Below are 23,139 nucleotides of genomic sequence, written 5' to 3'. Positions count from 1 at the left end.
CCTCCGGAGGCAGTAGCTATACACCCAATTGTCTGGGTCTCCCAATGGAGCGACAAAGAAAACTCCCTTCCCCCAGACAAACTCTGTTTATGGCTGGCTGTAAGTGGGCAGACAGCCGAACTGCCCAATCGTTGACTTCCAATGGGATTCGGGCTCCGGGATCAAGTTCAGGTCCCGAACTGCACTTTTTCTAAAGTCCGGCTGAATCCAAACTTCCACAGGTCCACTCACCTCTACTTTTAATGAATCAGGAGCCTCTAGCGCCAACACACTGCATCATCAAAACAGAAAAGAAAAATCACTGGTCTTAATAAATTGGGGCCTCATTTTCTCTCTTCTGGCTAAATCCATACACTGTAACAAATATTGATTTAACCCCTAAAAAAAACTCCATTTGGATCTCCAATGTAAATTACTGCATTAGTAAATAAAAAAACTAAGCAATTTCATGTAGTCTTGATATATGTACACACTAATTGGTCTTTAGAATTCAGGACCACAAAGGAAAACTCCGAGTTGTCAGATCCTACAGTTACACTATACTCCCTTCCCTTGCCATAAATTAAGTGTTCATGTTCCAGATGAAAGATCAGTGTAATATTCATTCTAATGATTAAACATTTAGGCTTGAAAAGACTTACCATGGTGAAACGTCAGCTGCCTGGAGCACATGATACACCAATATTGGCTTTTGAAACATAAGTGCTGCTATAATTTTTCATATCATGTTGTTCATATCAGCGAGTGCATTAGACTAAGCCAGCTACAAGACAAGCACCACACCAACCCATGACGAGAGCGGCCGGAACGGACCGGCGGGGAATCATGACGTCTCTCGCGGCTCTCTTGCTACTTTGTGTGAGAAAGGCCGCATGGACCGACCTGCACTGAACTCATGACGTCACCGCACATCAATGCCCGTGGCGGGTCACACGCTACTGTGTGACCCGCTCCTGTAAACTCATGAAGTCAGTGCAGTTCACTGTGGTTGTGAGGCTGTAGTGGCTACTGTTCCAGCTAGTGGGGAACATTATGTTCTTCATAGGATGGAACATTGAGTCTGTGAACAACTCCTTATTGAATTACGCTGACCTAGATTAGGGTTTTAAAGGGTAATAAATTGGTAAATGAGGGTGTCTGTTGTAATTTTATTTCATATTTTTCTCTTTTTAAGTCTTTCAGGTTGACTTTGCAGGAACGTCATGGGACCTCCTTCTGGATTACGGCAGACATGAAAGCATTTTCTTTTTTTATTAAATTGGTGAATGAGGACTGGTGTTGGGGGGGTATTATAAATAACAAAATGCTTGCATTGTTTCCCATTTACAAATACTGGATTAAGTAATAGTAGTGTCTGTTAGTAATGGGTGGGCGTCTAATAACAGGGCTTGATGCCAGCTGGCAATTCACACTTGTCATCAATCCCATACATTACCCCATTTGCCAACGCACCAGGGCAATGGAATGAGCCAAGGTGAAGGGCCAGGATTGGCGCATCTAATGGAAGTGCCACTTCTGGGGCAGCTGTGGCCTGCTATTTTTAGGCTAGGGAGAACTCAATAACTATGGCTTGAGAATACCATACCCCAGTTGTCAGCTTCACCTTGGCTGCTGATTCAATTTGGGGGTCCTTACTTTAAATATTTAATTTTTAATAAATAATTTAAAACAGCTTGGGGTCACCTCTGTTTTGGATTACCAGCCAAGATAAAGCTGCCAGTTGCAGCTGTCTGCTTTACCTTAGCTAGCTGTCAAAAATAAAGGGGACCCCATGTTATTTTCTTTAATAAATTATTGAATTTAAGGCTAAAAACCATGGCTAAACACCCTTTAGTGCCACATGAAAGGCACTAAAGGGTGCTAGCTTACAATATGCAGGTAGTCGCACATTATATATGTGTTCCCATCTATCTATCCATCCATCTAGCTAGCTTTTTACAGTATGTAAAACTCCATGTTATAAATGCATGTCACACGGACGACATGGACGTCACATAGAGACTAGACGAGAGGCAAAAACACACTTGCATGATATATGGAATGACACTCGCATCTCCCTCCAAGAAAATTCAGGAACAACAATGAAGCCAGGTTTCACATGCAGATGTGAGTGAACCCTTATAGACAAGACAAGCCCCTGTAAAACTCAAGTCTACTTAGAAGTTGACCAGAACAAGAAAAAAAGAGACATTAAAACTGTTTACCAGCTTGGCTTTTTGATACTTGCACATGCCCAGGTTTTGAGGGTCAATGCTGTTGTAGAAAACAAAAACCTAAATCCTACCCTGCAAGGACCTTCCACCTCAGCATCATTGCTATGAGTGTACATTTTCTCTGCATTCTTTGGTGATGAAGGGGGGATGTATCCATTTATGTACATGGTGAATTCTTGTAATCTTTCTTTGTCCATCACTTGAAACCCTCAGCAATAAGCATAAGTGTGAGATTGGAAGGCATAGAGAAAGTAACTCTCAGAAAACAGATTAATGGGAAAAGGACAAGGAAATTATACTCGAGATATAAAATCTGATCCACTGGTCTTAAAGGGAACCTGTCACTAGATCAATGCTGCCTGGACCATGGACAGTATGAAAAAAGATCCTGGCTGTGTGACTGCACCCAAGTATGTTTCTTCCTGAAAATATAGACAGGCATCTGACTAGTCCGGCTGTGGTCCTCATCTGGGTTTTCCCTGCTTTGCTATAAGATGTTGACCGGTTTCTTCTTCTGTACACACATGGAGACCTCTTAATCAACTAGAGAGGGGTGACACTACGTTTTCTCAGAAACCCCACAGGGTTTTAATGTAAAACATACGGTACCTAGCTGCAATCTCGCAGCCAGGCTCTGTTTCATGCTGCCCGTGATTTGGGCTGCATGAATTTAATAACAGCTTCCCTTTAAATGAATAGACAAACCAGTCTGGATAAAAAAAAGACTTCAGAAATTTCTTACGCAATGCGATTCTGGGACAATGAGATGTATTTATACTTCATGAGTGGAGGTACTCTTTATATTAGGAGTCACTGATCAGATCAGTCCCTAATAAGAGACAGGCTGTGCAAGGGTGGAGAAAGTAAATTGCAGTTAAACATTATTAATAGGAAAGTAACTACATAATAATCAAAGGATTTATGTAGAAACTTAAGACTCTTCATTTCATGAAAAGTAGGGACAGGCATGCCAAAGGTCCTTTTAAGACAAGGTAGATACAAGTCAGAGCTAGGACCCAGTCTTCTTATTGCACTCAAAAAACAAGTCCCATTACTTTTAATATATTCTGCTAATCGTTATAAAAATTTGGATAATTTTGTGCACTTCCACTTCTTCCAGTGCAACCAACATCAACATGGCACTAACTCCACAAGTCCATACAATATACAGGTGCCAGTTATTCATAATGAAGGTTCCTCAGAGAGCTTGGCAGTGCTTTGAAATTGCAGGCAATACACTTGTAGGAAATTAGGGCTGAATGGTGGTTACTCCTCAGTGGCGCTTTTTAAAGCCTGGAAAGGAGAGGAAAGAAGTAAAATTGTAATAGGCTTCAAATGTTGATATGAGTTTATGCCCATAAATAGATGGTAACCGAAAAAGTCTAACAATAAAAACAAAATATAAAAAAAAATATAGAAAACTACCTTTCTTCTTTTTCCCTTTCTTCTGTCCTTTCTTAGATTTCTTGGCAGAATGCATGAAGTCCTATATACAAACAATAATATGAATAAGTAAAACACGTAACAAAAAAAAACAATACATAAAACCAGACAATAGTTGAATCCTAAACTGATACAGACTGCGCAACATGATTTAACACCAAGGCAAATGTTCTCTTTTTTTCCTACCACATTCATTCTAAGCTGTGATCAGCCAGTTCATACTAACATGTCGATGGACAATTCATTTGTATGAACAAAGTCATAACAGACTAGATAGAGGCTAATCTAGGCCTAAGCTGAAGTGGGTTGTCCGAAGCAGCTGCTAATACGTCTAGCATACACAGTGAGGGGAGAAGATCCTACTTTCTCGATCACACAAATTTTAGCATTTGGAGTGAATGATAAGTTAAAGACACCAGGTATTGAGTGGGAAAGTGGTGGTTGGTGAAGGCATGGCCACTAGAAAAAAAAAGGAGCATTTGTCTCTAAGGGGTACTTTGCACATTGCGACATCGCTACTGCGATATCGTCGGGGTCAAATCGAAAGTGACGCACATCCGGCGCCGGTAACGACGTCGCAACGTGTAAAGCCTAGATGCGCCGATAAACGATCGCAAAAGCGTCGTAAATCTGTGATCTGTGTCGTGTCGGACCTTTTCATAATGTCACACCAATAGCAGATACGATGTTGTTCCTCGTTCCTGCAGCAGCACACATCACTGTGTGTGAAGCCGCAGGAGCGAGGAACATCTCCGGGCGGGATGTTTATGTCCCGCTCATCTCCGCCCCTCCGCTTCTATTGGCCGCCTGCTGTGTGACGTCGCTGTGACGCCGCACGACCCGCCCCCTTAGGAAGGAGACGGGTCGCCGGCCAGAGCGACGTTGCAGGGCAGGTAAGTGCGTGTGAAGCTGCCATAGCGATAATGTTCGCTACGGCAGCTATCAAAAGATATCGCATGTGCGACGGGGGTGGGTACTATCGCGCTCGGCATCGCTGGCCGATGCTTGCAATGTCGCAGCGTGCAAAGTACCCCTTAGACATACTGCAAAGTTTTTTTTAGCCACTTATACTATTGATGTATACAAAGTTTGTTGAAAGATAAATCTGTCCAGTAACCGGTGTTTTCTTTACCTCTGTTCTCGCTTCTCCAGTTAGGGCACTAATATCTGTGAAGTGTGTGAGTGAATTGAGCTGTGACGTCATAGCAAGTGCTCTCTTCTTACGAGCCTTCTCCTTTCGAGTTACATTCAATCGCACCATCATAGATTCTTCATAGTTTGTCCTTTAAAAAGAAGAAACAGAAAATCAGTATTAAACACCTTAATGACTTTTACCGTAATTGTTTTTGCATTGTTGTATTCTGAGGGCTACAGATTTTTAGTTTTTCTTTGACGGAGCTGTGTGGTGGCTTGTTTTGTGCGGGACAAGATGACGTTTTCAGCGATACCAAACTTTATCATCATATGACTTTCTCATCGCATTTTATTCCACTTTTTTGTCAGCTGTATGATGAAAAGACAGTTTTTCCTACGTTTATTTTTAATGGTGTTCACTGAAGGAGTTGGCCAGTGTGACAGTTTTATAGATTGGGTTGTTCCGGACCTGGCAAACCAAATGAGCATTCGCCCTCTGCCAGCCTCCTGAATGCTGCGATTGCTATGGATCGTGGCATTAAAGGGAACCTGTCACTAATTTTTCAGCCTATAAGCTGCGGCCAGTACCAATGGGCTCTTATATACAGCATTATAACATGCTGTATATAACAGCCCAGGCCTCTGTGTAGAACGTATAAATCACTTTAAAATACTCACCCAACGGTCGCGCTGTGGGAGTTGGGCAATATAGGTGTCTCCGTTCTCCGGTGCCGCCTCTTTCGGCCATCTTCGTCCTCCTTCTTCTGTAGCCGGGGTGCATGACTGGTCCTACGTCATCCACACTCACTGGCATTGAGGTCCTGCGCTTGCTTACTGCGCAGGAACGGCGAGTGTGTATAACATAGGACCCGTCATGCACACGGGCATCAGAAGGAGGACGAAGATGGCCTAAAGAGGGGGTACCGGTCCCGGAGAACGGAGACACCTATATTGCCCAACTCCACCGCAGCGACCTCCTAGGTGAGTATTATAAAGTGTTTTTTATGTTCTACACAGCGGCCTGGGCTTTTATATACAGCATGTTAGAATGCTGTATATAAGAGCCCACTGGTGGTGGCTGCGCTTATAGGCTGAAAAACTGGTGACAGATTCCTTTTAAGGGGGTTAAACAGTCCAGGGTTGTTTTTATTACTGCAATTTTACTGGAAATTCTTTTTCCCTGTTTTCCAATAAATTGTAAGGTAACGTGAATGGTGTCATTCAAACAACATTATTCCCGCAAAAACAAACAAAACAAAAAAAAAAAATAAGTAAAACAACACAAAAAAAACCAACAAGCCCTCCTACTGCCATGTTGACAGAATAATAAAAATCAAGCAAAAGTAAATGAACAGTGACAGTTTGCATGGCAGTAATGTAGAGGCTGCTCACCGGTGCTGCTCGTCTTGCTCATGCTGCATCATGTGATAGGCTCTTCCTTCCCGGATTTCCTCCGGAGCGTCTGTATACTGCTCTTTCAGCTCCCGGATGACTGAGCTGCTCAGAGCTCGTTTCTTAGCCCGCTGTAGTAGTCTTTGCTCCCGCTCTGCTTCAGTGTCATCTGTGAGAAGATGTCCAATCAGACCACCACAAATTTTCTACATATGCCAGTATATATGCCAATCACACATTACGTGTTACTTACCATATTGTACCGGGGCAAGTCTAGGAGGTATATATTTCCTGGTACTGCTGTGAGACTTCTTTCCTGCTCCACTCTCATCTTCACCACTGTCTGACCCTTCCTTGTCAGACTCCTCTAACTGTAAAAAACATGGAAACAAGGGCAAGAAGTCAAATGTATGAATTGCACTAACTGTTAATATAATGTGAAGGGAACAAAGGGTAAAACATGTCAATGATTTGCTCTCCATAGAATATGTCAGTCTTACCTTACTCATTAAGTTCTGAGGATTGGGTTTGAAGCGCAGTGGATCATTCTCAGCAAGACTCCCAGTCACCGCGGCTCTCACCAACTTATCTATTTGATATTTCAACTTTTGATCGATTGGCCGCATTTTTTCTAAAACCTGAGAATGACACATAAATGTGATCACACGGCAATTTAAGCCTCTTTGTGATCAATGTATAGACTGAGTAAATAAGCCCAGGTGTTCTTATAGGACAGTTACATGGTAGACGGCCTCTCTGACAACTCACATGTGTGAAGTAGGATATGGTGAAGGTCTACTTACTGTGCGTGTCTCCACCAGTCTCATGATGCCTGGGTTTTCCTTCAGAGACCTCCCGGAGGCTTTTTCCATGATGATGTGAACAAGATCCTGCATATAGTTCAAGAGCAACTGATCCTTCAACTCTAGGAAACTAAGACCCTAGAAGAAAGCACCAAGGGTTCACTGTACGGCACAAAAAGTGATGCCTACAGATGACCACAAGAGGTGTTCACAAACCAACCACTCACAATTTTATCGGTCACTAAAAAAAGATGAAATATTAACTGCAATGCAAATATTCAGAAACGATCAAATGGGTAGCACGTAACCATATACTAACACATGTATACACACACAATATGTAACCTCTATCCATATATACCAAGTACAATAAAAGCATGTCCTACTCCCCTGGAGAAAGCTACTTTCACAAAACGTGGGCAGTGGGGGCCATGGGGGACCTCACACCATAGCACATTATGAATAGGCACTAGACATTCTCTCTTTACTTTTACTACTATTTACTACACTGTCCCCTTGGGTATGCTGGCATTATATTTGGTATACATAGACACAAATGACATATTTTGTATATAAACGTGATTATATAAGTTTCCTCCTACACACTTGATCCTCTCTGAATATATGCATTGCAATTAATATGTATAATCTTTTTACAGTGATCAATAAAACTATATTTGATTTTTAGTCTGTTGTGGGTCGTTTGTGAACACCTTGTGTTCATTTACAGGCATTAATATTAAAGTAATCCACTCTTATCTGCATATTGATGGGGGAACTTACATTACTATGTCCCTAGTCCAAGAAAGAATATGTGCTGTATATATGGTTTGTAGTTGCACATAAACATTGTAATAGATAGACAAACTATTATATTTGTCTTCTAATAAATAATGGAGATGTTGTCTTGAGTGCCTGAGGTTTCCATTGCTCATCGACATTATCTAAATGAAGCCCGGGAAAATCAAAACATCCCACATGCGGCATTGTTAAAGGGAACCTGTCGGATCAGAAAATGCTTTTTATCTACAGATAAAGGGTTAATCTGAAGGATAATCGCTTTAAAATTTGCCTGGCTGCTGGGAGAAAATGATCTTTTTTCTTCCCAGAAGCCGCCAGCTTTTAGTCATGGGGCATGCACGGAGCGGCTTTTGTAACTGCTCCCTATACTGTGAGTGGCGGCTGTAAGTGACTGCCAGATTACTCTGCATGGATCCACCGCAAGCATTGGCACACTGTACCCCCAGCATCTGTGTAGAGTAAGGGCTCTTCACACGTCCGTGCAATCCAGTCCAATGTTGGATCACAATGTATGGACTGCTGTGGCTCTCCTGACCTGAGTGTCACAGCTGAATATATTTCTATGAATCTGTCACAATCGGGTTGGGAAAGCTGAGGGCCAGTTTGTGTATTGTGATCTGACATCAGACCGAACTGCACAGATGTGTGAAAGAGCTCTAAGGCAACCAGACAACATTGAAACACTATTTCCATGCAGATTAACCCTAAGGCTGTGTGTCCATGGGACATTGTACCTGCAGATATATCCGCAAGTTTCCCGCAGAAGCTCCCCGGAATCCGCAGCTATCCATTGCTGCGGGATTCCAGCAATATATCTGCGTTAAACCTGCGGACATTCATGCAGCTTACCTGCGGAAGTCCCGTCCTCCATCTCCATAGTAGAGGGTTGGGATTTCCGCAGGATTAATTGACATGCAGTTATGTGTAGCTGCGGGACATCCGCAGCATGTTCCTCAGCCGCACATACCACAGCCGCACATACCGCAGCAAGGACACAGCACTTCCCCATGTCCCGTAGGATATATGGGGAGTGTCTGTACTTGCTAAAACCTGCGGATTTATCTAGAATATACAGAAAAGTCCACAGGTTTTCCACGACAAATTCTGTGGGTACGTAGTCCCGTGGGCACATAGCCTAAAACTGCAGATAAACAGCATTTTCCGATTTGAGACATTACCTTTAAATAGTTTTATACAACTGTACTATAGTTTACTTTACTTTATGACCGTGTCAGTGAAGGTTTGACCTCTGCCTGATTTAAAAAAAAAAATAAATGTAATTTTCCCTGAAGGTGTCAATATCCTTTAAGCAGATTAGTTCTTGTTGCTGTAGTGTTAGATGCCAGACCACAACTATAAGCAATTGGGAGTCCTAGAATTTCATTTGGAGCCTCTGATTTTTCTGACATGTCTCATTGGAAACTACCTGACTTTTGAGAATATAGAACAATGGTATACTGGCCTTCACTATGGATATTTTAATGTAAAGTGTCTTTTCCTCTCACCTTTCCCGTTGGATAGACCCCATTTTGGACTTTCTCAGTTAGATTTTTAACATGTGCTGTGACCGCTGTTACCTGCCAAGGGATATAAAGGGTTATAATGTCAAGCAGAAAAGACAGATTAGGAGATTGTAAATGAATGTGCAGAATTGGTCAGAGGAAAGCATCACATCAACTACCTGTTCTTGTATTGTACTAAGCAGGGTCTTCGCTGCTGACAGATCTTCCGGGGTTATACCCTACAGAAAAAGATAACGAGGAATGGGTTAAATAAGTCCACAACCTGTCTTAACCCATCATTTATATTGAAAAGACTTAAATCTGAAAATATTGTGGATTTATAATTTGCACCACAGGTCTACTGCCGACTTTTCTTTTTGGCATAAGCTCATCCACTTGCTTCCACTCTAATACACTATGGATTTTCCAGCAAGGCAGGACACAATATCCACAGTAGACGAGTGGATCGTTTTCCAACTCCAGGTTAGTGCACTCCAGCGGTGAACAAGAGCTGGCCAATTTCCTAATCCTCTGGGATGCCATGCTCGTCTTTTAATTTGCTGTGCCGGTAGATCATCACCTGTGTGCCGCGCAGGGCACGGGTCTCGCCGTGCCAGGTCGGCAAACCAAGCGCTGCACATAGAAATACAGGGGGTCAGAAAATTGGCGCAGCTCCTGTCTATGGCCAGAATGCACAGATCTGGACCGGAGTTGCATGAATCACGTATAAATTTAATGTGTGGAAGCAATATATAACACGGGGGATGTTTTTCCGATCATAAACATCTGTGGTCTCTGGATAAAAGAGCTTAGGTTTTGGAGGAGGGTTCAATTTGGTGCATTTTTTCACCTTTTCAATAATAAGTAACAAATTGGGTTCTTTATGTTTTCGCTAATGTGACTTGTCTGAGACCTGCAGCCACACAGCGCTGTGCAGAGCTGGAGGAGAGTGCTGTGACAAACGGGGGAGTCATGGAGAAATCGGCCACGGACTGACATAAAACGCTGACCTAGTTAGCCAATTTCACCCCAATGTCAGGGTCCGCGCACACGGCTAGGCTTGTACGCAGAACATCCGGCATGGCGGTCATTGGACTCTTAGCCATCAATAGACCCCAGCTCTGCAGCGTTAGTCACAGTGGGCTTGTGATCCAGTCAACTGACCACTGCACAACACAAGTCGGGGGAGGGGATGGCGGGCACAGCCACAGCACTGTAGACTAGAGACTACTATGGAGACTCATTCTGGTCTCATTACTGCAGCCCGTGCTGACCTATTCGGCTTCCCGTACCCCCAGAACTCACACTCCACAGGTAAAACCACAACCATAACGTGCACTCACTAAATGGGACACCCAAGAAAAGACGAAAGCGAGTCACGTGTGTGCTATATACGGTATACACTGCTCACCTGCACGCCGGCCATGTCTGCGCTGCTGGATACACGCGTGGGGCGGAGCTTCCGCACAGCCCCTCCTCCACAGCGGAGGAAGCGGAAGTGAGTGTAGCCGTACAGTGCTGAACTCCGAGAATCTACCAATGACTAAAGGCCGTTTCAGAAGGCCAACCAATCACAGGGGCGCACACAAGCAGGTCCGCCTTTCACCGGAAGTCCGTCTATTTGGCCGTAGAAACACCGGGTATATATAGCGCTAATAAACAGTAGGAGAGGCGGCAGAGCGCATGCTAAGAGCACTAACGGTTCACGGCCTTCCCTGATAAGACCACTAAGTACAGGGGAGCACCGAGTGATTAAACGTGGCTGCAGTCTGCGAGTCATGCGCCACATGTGTTACGTGGGGGCCCTCTGCTGGACGGCACTGTGTACTACAAGGGCTTGAAATAGTGACTATGTTTACAGAAAACAGACGAGCAATGGTGTGTAAGGGCCGGTTTACCGAACACGTCTACAAGCCGTGTTCACACAGAGCGGAAATGCTTGGCACAATACTGCGCTTTGCAGAAAAAACGCAACTGTTTTTTTTTTTGCCGCCGGTTGTGTTTTTTCCCGAAAAGACTTGCATTAGAGCCGTATTGTGCCGCATGGCCTTGCGTTGCATCCGGTTTATGCCGGATGCGGCATATTTAGCCCATGCAGTGGCCGGATGGAACATTGCCTGGCACGTTTTTTTGTGCGGCGAAAAAACCACATCGCGCCGGATGCAAGCCTATGGACGCCGGATGCGTTTTTTTGCACTGCGCATGCTCAGTATCAAGCCGCATCCGTCAAAAAACGGATGGGCCACATGGAAAAACTTATGCAACAGATCCGTTTTTTCCGCCGCATCCGTTGCATAGGTTTTTGAGCCGGATTGAGCCGCACTGCAAAAACCGGAGGTGTGAAAGCAGCCTTATCTGCTCATTTTGTGCCGGTGTCCGCATCAATCTACACTATGACAATCTTCTCAGGGTATTGCACTATTGCTGCATTGTGTTGTGTTTTCCCATTATTTGATGCAGATTTGAAGCAGGGTTTTAAATGTGACTTTTATAGAACAGAAAATCTTTCATTCTGCACTTAAAAATGTATTTCTTTCTTTTTACATAGTGGTTTTTTTTTCTCCAGGCTTCAGAATCCTATTTATCAAGAGAAAAAAAGGGCCCAAATGTCTAAAGACGCTTCTGATCTGTGCGGCTCTGGTGCTTTTGTTTCGCTATAGGCTTCTATGCGGAGCCTGAAAAAAAACAACAAAAACCCACAAATGCAGAATAACGGCTTTTCTGTACAATAAAAAAACTTACAGAATCATAGAATGGTAGAGTTGGAAGGGACCACAAGGGCCATCTGGTCCAGCCCCCTGCGAGTGCAGCTTTCCTAAGGGTGGCTTTACACACTGCAACATCGCTAGCCAATGCTAGCGATGGCGAGCGCGATAGCACCCGCCCCTATCGTTATGCCGATATGTGGAGATCGCTGCCGTAGCGAACATTATTGCTACGGCAGCGTCACACGTACTTACCTGCTCGGCGACGTCACTGTGATCGGCGAACGGCCTCCTAAGGGGGTGGTTCGCTCGGCGTCACAGCGACGTCACTAAGCGGCCGCCCAATCAAAGCGGAGGGGCGGAGATGAGCGGGACTAACATCCCGCCCACCTTCTTCCTTCCTCATTGCTGGCGTGTGGCAGGTAAGGAGATGTTCCTCGTTCTTGCGGCCTCACACGTAGTGATGTTTGCTGCCGCAGGGACGAGGATCAACTTCGCCCAAGTGACAGCAGCGATAATTGGGAGAGGACCCCCATGTCAACGAGGAGCGATTTTGGACATTTTTGCAACGATCCAAAATCGCTCCTAGGAGTCACACACAACGAGATCGCTACAGCGGCCGGATGTGCGTCACAAAATCCGTGACCCCAACGAGATCGCTGTAGCAACCTTGTAGCGTGTAAAGCCCGCTTAAATCAAATGCCATTTTTTTACACCATTTACCAATCACTATAAATAATGTGCTTAATGTACGGGTTGTAATGATTACCTAGATACCAACTATGACTATTTGCTGATTTGTGAGGTTTACTGTATTTAAAAAAAAGAAAAAAGTCCATTAAAAAGGTGAATATTGTTTTGTTTTTCATTATTTTGTAATGATTTTAAATAAAAATCTTTAATCTCTAGAATACAGGTGCTTAGAGTTGTACAGGTATATAGAGATGTATTTCTATATGCCTGTACATTGAGCCTGTATTGAGGGAGCATATAAAGCACTCTCACATATAGAAAATTCTCCTGTTTCTTACAGTGCTGCCTGTGGCTCAGGTTTTGCTGGTGCCTATAATGTTGCAGGTTGGGAGTTCAATACCCAGTTATAGAGCAATTTTAGCCTCTTGGCTGCAGAGCTGAGATGATCTGAGTCTGGACCCAGCAGCTCCTGCTTCCACCCCACACCTGGTGACCACATGGTCGCTGGGTGAAGCGGAGAAAGAGCTGTCAGCTCTTCCTGTACCGTATACACAGCACTTGTTAAGCACTGTGTATACAGTGGGAAGACGATAAACCATCTGTCTTTCCTATGGGGAGTCTGGCTGTGTCTTAACAGATGGCTCTTTGCTCCTGCAGCTGTACAATCTCATGCATTTGCTATACTATGTAGTGACATTTTAGAACGTCCCTGCAGAGTAGAATACAGACAGCTTAAATGTTTCAAGTCTCGAAAAACCCTTAGGCTATGTGCCCACGGGACTTTGCCGCAGGTTTACCGCAGCTGCACCCCGGAATTCGCAGCTATCCATTGCTGCGGTATTTCTGCAGAGTTGTTGCAGTAAACCTGCGGAAACTGCCAATTTGTGCAGAATTCCTGCAGAATTTCCACCCTATATCTCCATAGTGGAGGAGCGGGAAGTCTGCAGATATTGCCACATGAATAATTGACATGCAGTTACGTGCGTCTGTGGGAAATCTGCAGCATTTTCCGCAGCTGCACATACCGCACCATTGATGCAGCACTCCCCAAATCCCATAGGGTAACATGGTGAGTGTCTGTACTTGCTAGAACTTGCGGATTTATCTAGAAAATCCAGATAAATCCGCAGGTTTTCTGCTGCAAATTCCGCGAGTACATTGTCCTGTGGGCACATAGCCTTAAGGTGGCTTTATACGCTACGAGATCGCAAAAGCGATCTCGTTGGGGTCACGGAATTGGTGACGCACATCCGTCCGCTTTAGCGATGTCGTTGTGTGTGACACCTATGAGCGATTTTAAATCGTCGCAAAAACGTTCAAAATCGCTCATCGGTGACATCCCCCCTCTTCCCAATTATCGTTGCTGCTGCAGTAACAATGTTGTTTGTCGTTCCTGCAGCTCCACACATCGCTATGTGTGACACCGCTGGAACGACAAACATCTCCTCACCTGCGTCCACCGGAAAAGAAGGAAGGAAGGTGGTGGGCGGGATGTTCCGGCCGCTCATCTCCGCCCCTCCTTTTCTATTGGGCGGCGGTTCAGTGACGCTGCTGTGACGTCATTGTGACGCTGAACGAACCGCCCCCTTAGCAAGGAGGCAGTTCGCCAGTCACAGTGACGTCGCTGCACAGGTATGTGCGTGTGACGCTGCCATAGCGATAATGTTCGCTAAGGCAGCGATCACCACATATCGTGCCACCGACGGGGGCGGGTGCTATCGCACGCGACATCGCTAGCCGATGCTAGCGATGTCGCAGCGTGTAAAGCGGCCTTTAGACTATATGCGCATGCTGCAATTTTTATCACGGTTTTTGGTGCAGTTTTGTTGTCAGAACGTTCTCACTTTTCACTTCCCAGCAAAGTCTATGAGAAGTCAGATTTGCTGTGTGCGCAGTTTATTTGACTAAATTTTGTGACTTTTTGTAACCAAATCCAGCTTTAAACTTCATAACAGTACCACGGACCTGCCTGTTGTGTTCCTTGGTCTTCATGATGCTCTCTGCGCTTTAACACTAGAACTACTGGACTCGTGACACCTATATAGAAATACATGGTGCAAAGTAGTCAAAATGACTACCTCAGTAGTTCTAGTGTTAAACAGAGCACTGAGACTATCACAGAGGAGGTGCATTTATACGGAGACCTGATTACACACAGGTGGCTTATATTTATCATCAACATTGGATCATTCAGAATTCCTCAATGAACTTCTGGAGTGAGTTTGCTGCACTGAAAGTAAAGGGGCTGAATAATATTGCACTCCCCAATTTTCAGTTATTTATTTTTAAAAAAAAAGTTGTAAATAAGCAATATATTTCGTTCAACTTCACAATTGTGTCCCACTTGTTGATTCTTCACCATAATATTAAAATTTTTATCTTTCTTTTTGAAGCCTGAAATGTGGGAAAAGGTTGAAAAATTCAAGGGAGCAGAATACTTTCGCAAGGCACTGTATGAGACACCCCTTCATCACTAATCTGTAAGTGAAAGTAAATAAACACACCTAAAAATCCTTTATTTGAAATTAAAGATGAAAAAGCCACCCTCTTTCACCACTTTATTAACCCCCCATACACCCCTCCAGGTCCGACATCCACACACATTAGTGATGGGGGGAGTCTCATAGACACCTGCCATCATTAAGCTAGGGCTTAGTAACAGCTGTGGGCTGTTATTAACTCCTTATTACCCCAATTGCCAACGCACCAGGGTAACGGGAAGAGCCGGGCCCAGCGCCAGAATTAGCGTTTCTTATGGATGTGCTACTTCTGGGGCAGCTGTGGGCTGCTATTGTTAGGCTGCAAAGGGCCAAATAACGATTGTCCTTCCCACTCTAATAATATCAGCCTCCAGTTGTCTGCTGTACCTTGGCTGGTTTTAGATAAATGGGGGGGACCCCACGTCATTTTTTAAAAAAAGAAATCAAATAATTTAAAATAGCGTGGGATCCCATCTATTTTTCATAATCAGCCAAGGTACAGCTGAGGGTTGCAACCTGCAGCTGCTGTTCCTGTGCTGGATATGAAAAATGGGGGGACCCCACCTCATTTTTTTTACCCCCAAAAATAAAAAAAAAATAAACAGCTGGCCAAGCTAACTGTCCCTCTATCAAGCTATTCTGTTATTTCTTTCTATCTGTTCTTTCTTATTATCTATTCTATATGTTCTATTATCTATAGCTATCTAGCAATTATCCCATCCTATCATATTTTGTTTCTCCTTTAAAAACTGCATTAACAAAAACGCGGCAAAAATGCACCTACACCACAAGCGTTTTTTTATATATATATATATATATATATATATATATATATCTATATCTATATATATAATTGCCTTATTCTGTCTGTCTGTCTGTCTGTCTTGCTCCAAAATTGTGTCCTTACGGTGACACAAAGCTGTTTGGCCGCTGGGCTCGCCATGGCCCCGCCCCCCCGCACGGATTGGCCGCTCGCCCAGGCAACTCGCCGACGCCTCGCCCCCCTCACGCAATGCACGCTCGCTCTGACCCCGCCCCCCGCACGCATTCCCCGAACTGACCAACACGGAGCCACGACTCCCAGGTGAGTACTGTACCCCCGGGAGCCCACATCAGCGTACGCCGCCAACCCAGCCGACACATACCCTCGCATTGCTGGGGTTGCCGCCGTATGCTGGTGTGGGCTCCCGTGCGAGCGGGGGACGGGATACGCTGGTAACCATGGTAGCATAGTTACCAGCGCATCAACGTCCTGCAGCGGCGGAACATACACACACGCACACACACAAACACACATCAGATCACACTCACTCTCATACACACCTCACACACACATCACATCGCATCCACACACTCACAACATCCTGGGATATCGCTTGCTTCTCGGCGGCGATACTGTGCAGTGAACTTCCAGGACCTGCCGGAGGATCACATGTCCAGAAGCATGTGGTATCTCCGGATGTTGTGAGTGTGAGCGCGTATGTGCAATATCGTCAATGTGTGTGTGCGTGAGTGTATGCGATCGGGTGTGTGTGAGTGTATGCGATCGGGTGTGTGTGAGTGTATACGATCGGGTGTGTGTGTGTGTATGCGATCGGGTGGGTGTGTGTGTGTGTGTGTGTGTCTGTGTGTATGTGATCGGATCTGTGTCGGCAGAGGAGCACGGCATGCTGGAGGAGGCTGGGAGGAGAGAGGCTGATCCTGGGGAAGGCTGGGAGGGGAAGGCTGAGAGAAGAGAGGCTGATGCTGGGGGAGGCTGAGGCTGGGGTAGGCTGGGAGGAGAGAGGCTGATGCTGGGGACAGAAAAGGCTGATGCTGGGAGGAGAGAGGCTGATGCTGGGAGGAGAGAGGCTGATGCTGGGAGGAGAGAGGCTGATGCTGGGGGAGGCTGAGGCTGGGGTAGGCTGGGAGGAGAGAGGCTGATGCTGGGGACAGAGAGGCTGATGCTGGGAGGAGAGAGGCTGATGCTGGGAGGAGAGAGGCTGATGCTGGGAGGAGAGAGGCTGATGCTGGGAGGAGAGAGGCTGATCCTGGGGAAGGCTGGGAGGGGGAGGCTGAGAGAAGAGAGGCTGAGGCTGGGGTAGGCTGGGAGGAGAGAGGCTGATGCTAGGGACAGAAAAGGCTGATGCTGGGAGGAGAGAGGCTGATGCTGGGAGGAGAGAGGCTGATGCTGGGAGGAGAGAGGCTGATGCTGCGGGCAGAGAGGCTGATGCTGCGGGGCAGAGAGGCTGATGCTGCAGGCAGAGAGGCTGATGCTGCGGGCAGAGAGGCTGATGCTGGTGCAGCATGGGGGATGGAGCACGATGGGGGGTGCGCAGCATGGGGGATGGAGCACGATGGGGAGTGCACAGCATGGGGGATGGAGCACGATGGGGAGTGCGCAGCATGGCGGATGGACCACGTTTGGGAGTGCGCAGCATGGGGGATGGAGCACGTTTGGGAGTGCGCAGCATGGCGGATGAACCACGTTTGGGAGTGCGCAGCATGGCGGATGGAGCACGTTTGGGAGTGCGCAGCATGGCGGATGGAGCACATTTGGGAGTGCGCAGCATGGCGGATGGAGCACGTTTGGGAGTGCGCAGCATGGCGGATGGAGCACGATGGGGACTGCGCAGCATGGGGGATGGAGCACGATGGGAGGTGCACACCTCCCCCCAACACACACACACACACACGCGCACTGCACAACACACACACACACTGGGAACCACAAACACCGCCCTACACAGACACCACACACACAGACAACGCTGCACACACACAACACCCAGCACACAAACACCGCGGCATACATAAATATACGCACATACCGCACAACACACACATTGCACAAAAGATACCTCCCCCAAAACACACCACACACACACAAACCGCGCAACACACACACACAACGCTACAGACACACAGCGCTCCACAAACAACGCAACACACATACAACACCGCTCTCACCCCCCGCCACACCCAGACAACACCCAGAACATGTACAGCGCCCTACACAAACACTTGGTAACTACACACAACAATATCTATATATATATATAACAAAAATCATACATGAACTACACAATACGTAAATTCTAGAATACCCGATGCGTAGAATCGGGCCACCTTCTAGTATATATATATATATATATATATATATATATCCAGGGTCTCTGTGACAAGGTGCAGTTTTGTGCAGAAAAAATTGCAGCATGTGCATATAGCCTTAGAAAACGCTTCCAATTTATATGTATGGGAAATCAACAGTGGTGTTCATGCACTACTCACAAAAAGTTAAGGATATTTGGCTTTTGGGTGAAATATTTCAGGATGATCCTAAAATATACTCTAACCAACCTTTTCAGATGAATTTAATGTGACCTTTTCTAAACCTTTAAATGCACATGTCCAACTGTTCAATGTTTAACTACTTTTTGCACAACTTGCTATTCTCTAACAAGGAGTTTAATGGAAAAATTCACAACGGGTGTTTGATCCATGAATCACCCAATACATTTTGAGGTTCACTTTGAATTGGTATTTAAACAGTCCAACTCATTATGCTGTTCAGATTTTGAGATCATGAGACTAAGAAGACACCTAACGATTGATCTGCAGTACCTCGCTATTGCGAGGCTTCAGGCAGGTTGTTCTCTGACCGAAGTGGCCACGGAGCTTTGAGTGTCAAAGAGTGTCATCAGCAGGTTGCAACAGAGATACAGAAAGACTGAAAGAGTCACAGAAAGGCATAGAAGTGGACATCCTTTGGCCACATCCCACACCGATGACCCTTTCATTGTGTGCAATGCCTCGGAAAAGAATGAAGAATACCACACAACTACAGGCACATTTAAGAGAGGCACCCAAATGTCAAGTCAGAGCATCCTAAACCATTTATATCAACATGGTCTGCATGCTAGATGACTTACAAGGGTACTTGACCATATCAACAGGCACATGAGTCATCGTCTTGCTGGACAAGGGACCTGTGGGCCTCAGTGCTTTTTGCTGATGAAAGTCGATTCACGCGGACCAGAAATTAAGGCCGCCAACGATGTTGGAAATGTCAAGGAGAGCACTATGCATCAGCCACTGTTCTGGTGGTGTTAGAGTGTGGGCAGATGTGTCTAGCCATTACAGAAATGCCCTATACTTTGTGACTGGTACAGTGACAAGTTCTTCTTACTTGAATAACATCATTAATCCAGTCATTGTGCCTCTGAATAAAGAACACCGGCCTAATTTCATCTTCGTGGACCACAATTGTCCAGCTACTTATGGTTGCATCATTAGAGAATCGCAGCTGAAGATTGGGGTACCTCAAAAGTAACCTGCATTTTCTCCAGAGCGGAATCCCATAGAAAGCCTATGGAATCAGCTGAGTTGCTATATAGAGGCCCATAACTGTACCCCAGAAATTCAATGACCAAGAGAGTGGGATGTCATGCAGCAGACAATAACTCCACTTGTGAACAGCATGAAATGTTGTTGTCAAACTGTAATTGATGCTTAAGGCCACATGACAAGTAATTGAGGTTGCCATTTTGGAGGGTTATACCCACCACTCTTGTTGGCTTTTGTTTCAATAAATTGTTTGAGATGAGGAAATCACCATTGCATGCTTCTACTTAAATTCCCTACGTTCATAATAAAATATCACTGTAGTGTTAGACAGGAGAGGTCCCTCCAGATTGGAAAAGGGCAAATGTGGTTACTATCTACAAAAAGAGGAGAAAAGAGGATCCAGGGAATTACAGGCCAGTAAGCCTGACCTCTATTGCAGGAAAAATCTTCGAGCAAATTGTCAAAGAACATTTACTTAGGTACCTGGATGGGAAGGCATTAATCAACCAAAGCCAGCATGGCTTTTTGACCAATAAATCTTGTCAGACCAACCTAATTTCCTTCTACAACAAAGTCACTGAATGGTTGGACCAGGGGAATGCTGTGGCTATAGTATACATTGACTTCAGTAAGGCATTCGATAAAGTATCACATGACATCCTCATTGAGAAGATGATCAAGTATGCAATTGACAAAAAAAATCAGTTAGATGGAGTCACAACTGGCTTAATGATCAGGTGCAACAAAAAATACTAAATGGATACACATCAACCTGGAGGAAAGTCAATAGCGGGGTGCTGGGGCCAATGCTGTTTAATATCTTTATAAATGATCTGGATAACGGAATTATTGGGAAACTCATAAACTTTGCAGATGATACTAAGATAGGAGGAGTAGCCAACACTAGAGAGGAAAGAGAGCATATTCAAAAGGATCTAAACACACTCGAACAATAGGCTGCGGAGATCAGAATGGTTTTTAACAGGGACAAATGCAAAGTCCTACATCTGGGTAAAAGAAATGTAAAAAGCAAATATAGTATAGAAAGAATAGATCTAGGTGATAGAACCGGGGAAAAGGAAGTGTGGAGCTGCAGCTAAAAAGGCCAACAAAATTCTGGGATGTATCAAGACAAGCATTGAATCTAGATCAAGAGAGGTAATTATTCCCCTATACTCTGCCCTGGTCACATCCCACCTGGAATACTGTGTACAGTTCTGGGCGCCCCAATTCAAGAAAGACATCGATATATTGGAGCAAGTTCAGAGGACAGCAACCAAGATGGTAGAAGGTGTGCAAACCATGTCATATGAAGAATGACTAAAAGAACTATTGTTTAGTTTGAAAAAGAGAAGGCTGGGAGGAGACTTAATAGTGGTCTACAAACATCTGAAAGGTAGTCATAGTGCAGATGGAACCACCCTATTCTTATTAGCACAAGGAAGTACAAGAAGCAATGGGAAGGAAGGAGATTCAGATTAGACATTAGAAAAAACTTTCTGACAGTGAGGGCAGTCAGGGAGTGGAACAGGCTACCACAGGAGGTGGTGAGCTCTCCATCAATGGAAATCTTCCAGCAGAAACTGGATAAACATATAGCTGGGATGATTTAGGAAAGCCTGCACTCGCAGGGGGTTGGAACCGATGGCCCTTGAGTCCCCTTCCAACTCTACCATTCTATGATTCTAAGCCTTTTACATAAATTTCACTCGAAAGCCAAATATCCCTCACTTTTTGTGAGTTAGTGTATACGAAGTTTTTTCAGTTTTTTTCCCTTCAGGTTTTTAGGAACCCCTGGTAGAAACAAAAAAGTGCATGTCCCTTCTATGGCTATGGGCATATGTCAGGTTTTAGATGTCAGCACAACCGGCGGGTTTGAATTGTTTAATAAAAGTAACAAAAGACTGAACATGTGCACAACAACATTGTTTTTACATTGCTGTACAATGTTAGTTTTTTTGCAGGATTTTGCAGTGCTTATTGAGGCAGATTCCACACATGCCGTGATTACTAACATACTATTAAATTAGTTTTAGCATAAGGTTCATCTTTTTATATAGCATTAAGAGTAGATTAGTTTGTATCGTATTTAGAAGCTAAAGTTAAAGTTGTTGTTCACTTTATTTTAACAAATCTGTTGAGACTACAGCTGTGTGAATCAATTTGATGCAAATAAAATTTGTGACTAATGTTATGAAATCCACAGGTCCCCGTGAAATTGAACAATGTGCTATTCAATTTCCATATACACACGAGGTCAAAATTGTTGGTACCCCTCGTTTAATGAACAAAAAAACCACAATGGTCACAGAAATAACTTGAATCTGACAAAAGTAATAAATTACAAATTATGAAAATGAACAGATGAAAGTCAGACATTGCTTTTCAGCCATGCTTCCACGGAATTTTTAAAAAAATAAAACTCATGAAATAGGCCTGGACAGAAATAATGGTACCCTTAAGTTAATATTTAGTTGCACAACCTTTTGAGGCAATCACTGCAAACAAACGATTCCTGTAACTGTCAGTGAGACTTCTGCACCTCTCGACAGATATTTTGGCCACTCCTCAGGAGCAAACTGCTCCAGTTGTCTCGTGTTTGAAAGTTGCCTTTTCCAGACAGCATGTTTCAGCTCTATCCAAAGATGCTTAATAGGATTTAGGTCAGGACTCATAGTAGGCCACTTTAGAATAGTCCAATGTCATTATCCTGTTGCAAAACCCATGACCTGTGACTGAGCCCAAGCTTTCTGACACTGGGCAACACATTTCTTTCTCTGATAACCAGAGAAAATAGAGTCTTTAAATTTGCTGAAAGCAGAAAGAACCCAAACAAGCAGTAGTTGAAATGTTTAGAACATTTATTAAAATAAGTGCTGTAGGGTATGACAAAATAACACAATTGTTATAGGACAAGGAGGGAGAGTGCTGAAGGGGAAAGAACCTCACGTGTCCCAGAGAGATGGAAAAAGGAGTTTGAGAACTCCAGAGGTGATCATAGAAGACCTATAGGCAAAATATCCAGGGTACAGAAAAGACCTACCTCAATTCCAATCAGAGCGCTCACACTGAATGCAAGGTGCTTCTGTCGCGGGCGGAGGAGGGGACGCTGCGCTCACCCACTGCTCGGGTCCGGCTGCTGCTCCTGCTGCTCGGTGGTGGCTCGAGCGGTGGACCGGATCACGGGGACTCGAGCGGCGTTCCTCGCCCGTGAGTGAAAGGTGGGTTGGTGTGTGGTTTGGGGGATATTGTCCGTGACGCCACCCACGGTTGTGGTGAAGTTGTGACACCACCGCTGCTCTGGACGGGGATCCCGGGAGCGATGACAGGGAGCAGCTTGGATGTTGGTTCTCCCCTCCGTGAGTAGGGGGGTTGGTTGTCCCGGGGCCCCGGTGAGGGTTTTAGGGATGACAGGCGGGTTACGGGGCCTGGTGAGGTGCAGGGTCGCGGGGGCAGCACTGTGCCGCACGGCACGGTGGTACTCACTCAGCCAGTAATTTACACGGAGTCTCTGGTCAAACAAACGGCTGGATGGACGGGTCCCACAGACGGCTGCAGTTGTTCTCCTCCCGGTTGGTTGATGGTGACTGCCTTTCCCTGCACCTGTGTTGTGTTTACGGTTCCAATGGCTTCCCACCGGTAACCTT

General features: G+C 45.1%; 1 protein-coding gene across 1 annotated transcript; it reads right to left on the bottom strand.

Moving 5' to 3' along the window:
* Positions 1 to 2,186: 2,186 nt before the first annotated feature.
* On the bottom strand, positions 2,187 to 10,771 carry NGDN (neuroguidin). Its single transcript, XM_075319213.1, has 10 exons — positions 10,700 to 10,771; positions 9,468 to 9,527; positions 9,292 to 9,363; positions 6,986 to 7,123; positions 6,683 to 6,820; positions 6,436 to 6,553; positions 6,183 to 6,351; positions 4,789 to 4,939; positions 3,639 to 3,699; positions 2,187 to 3,506 (listed from the first exon to the last, which is right to left on the bottom strand). Exons 1-10 carry the CDS (start codon positions 10,712 to 10,714, stop codon positions 3,487 to 3,489), a joined length of 942 nt encoding a protein of 313 aa, XP_075175328.1. The 5' UTR covers positions 10,715 to 10,771; the 3' UTR covers positions 2,187 to 3,486.
* Positions 10,772 to 23,139: the final 12,368 nt, after the last annotated feature.

This window comes from Anomaloglossus baeobatrachus, chromosome 1 (assembly GCF_048569485.1).
Source record: "Anomaloglossus baeobatrachus isolate aAnoBae1 chromosome 1, aAnoBae1.hap1, whole genome shotgun sequence".
NCBI classification, from domain to species: Eukaryota; Metazoa; Chordata; class Amphibia; order Anura; family Aromobatidae; genus Anomaloglossus; species Anomaloglossus baeobatrachus.
Note: the sequence above shows the minus strand (reverse complement) of the source record. Positions and strands in the feature narration are given on the sequence as shown.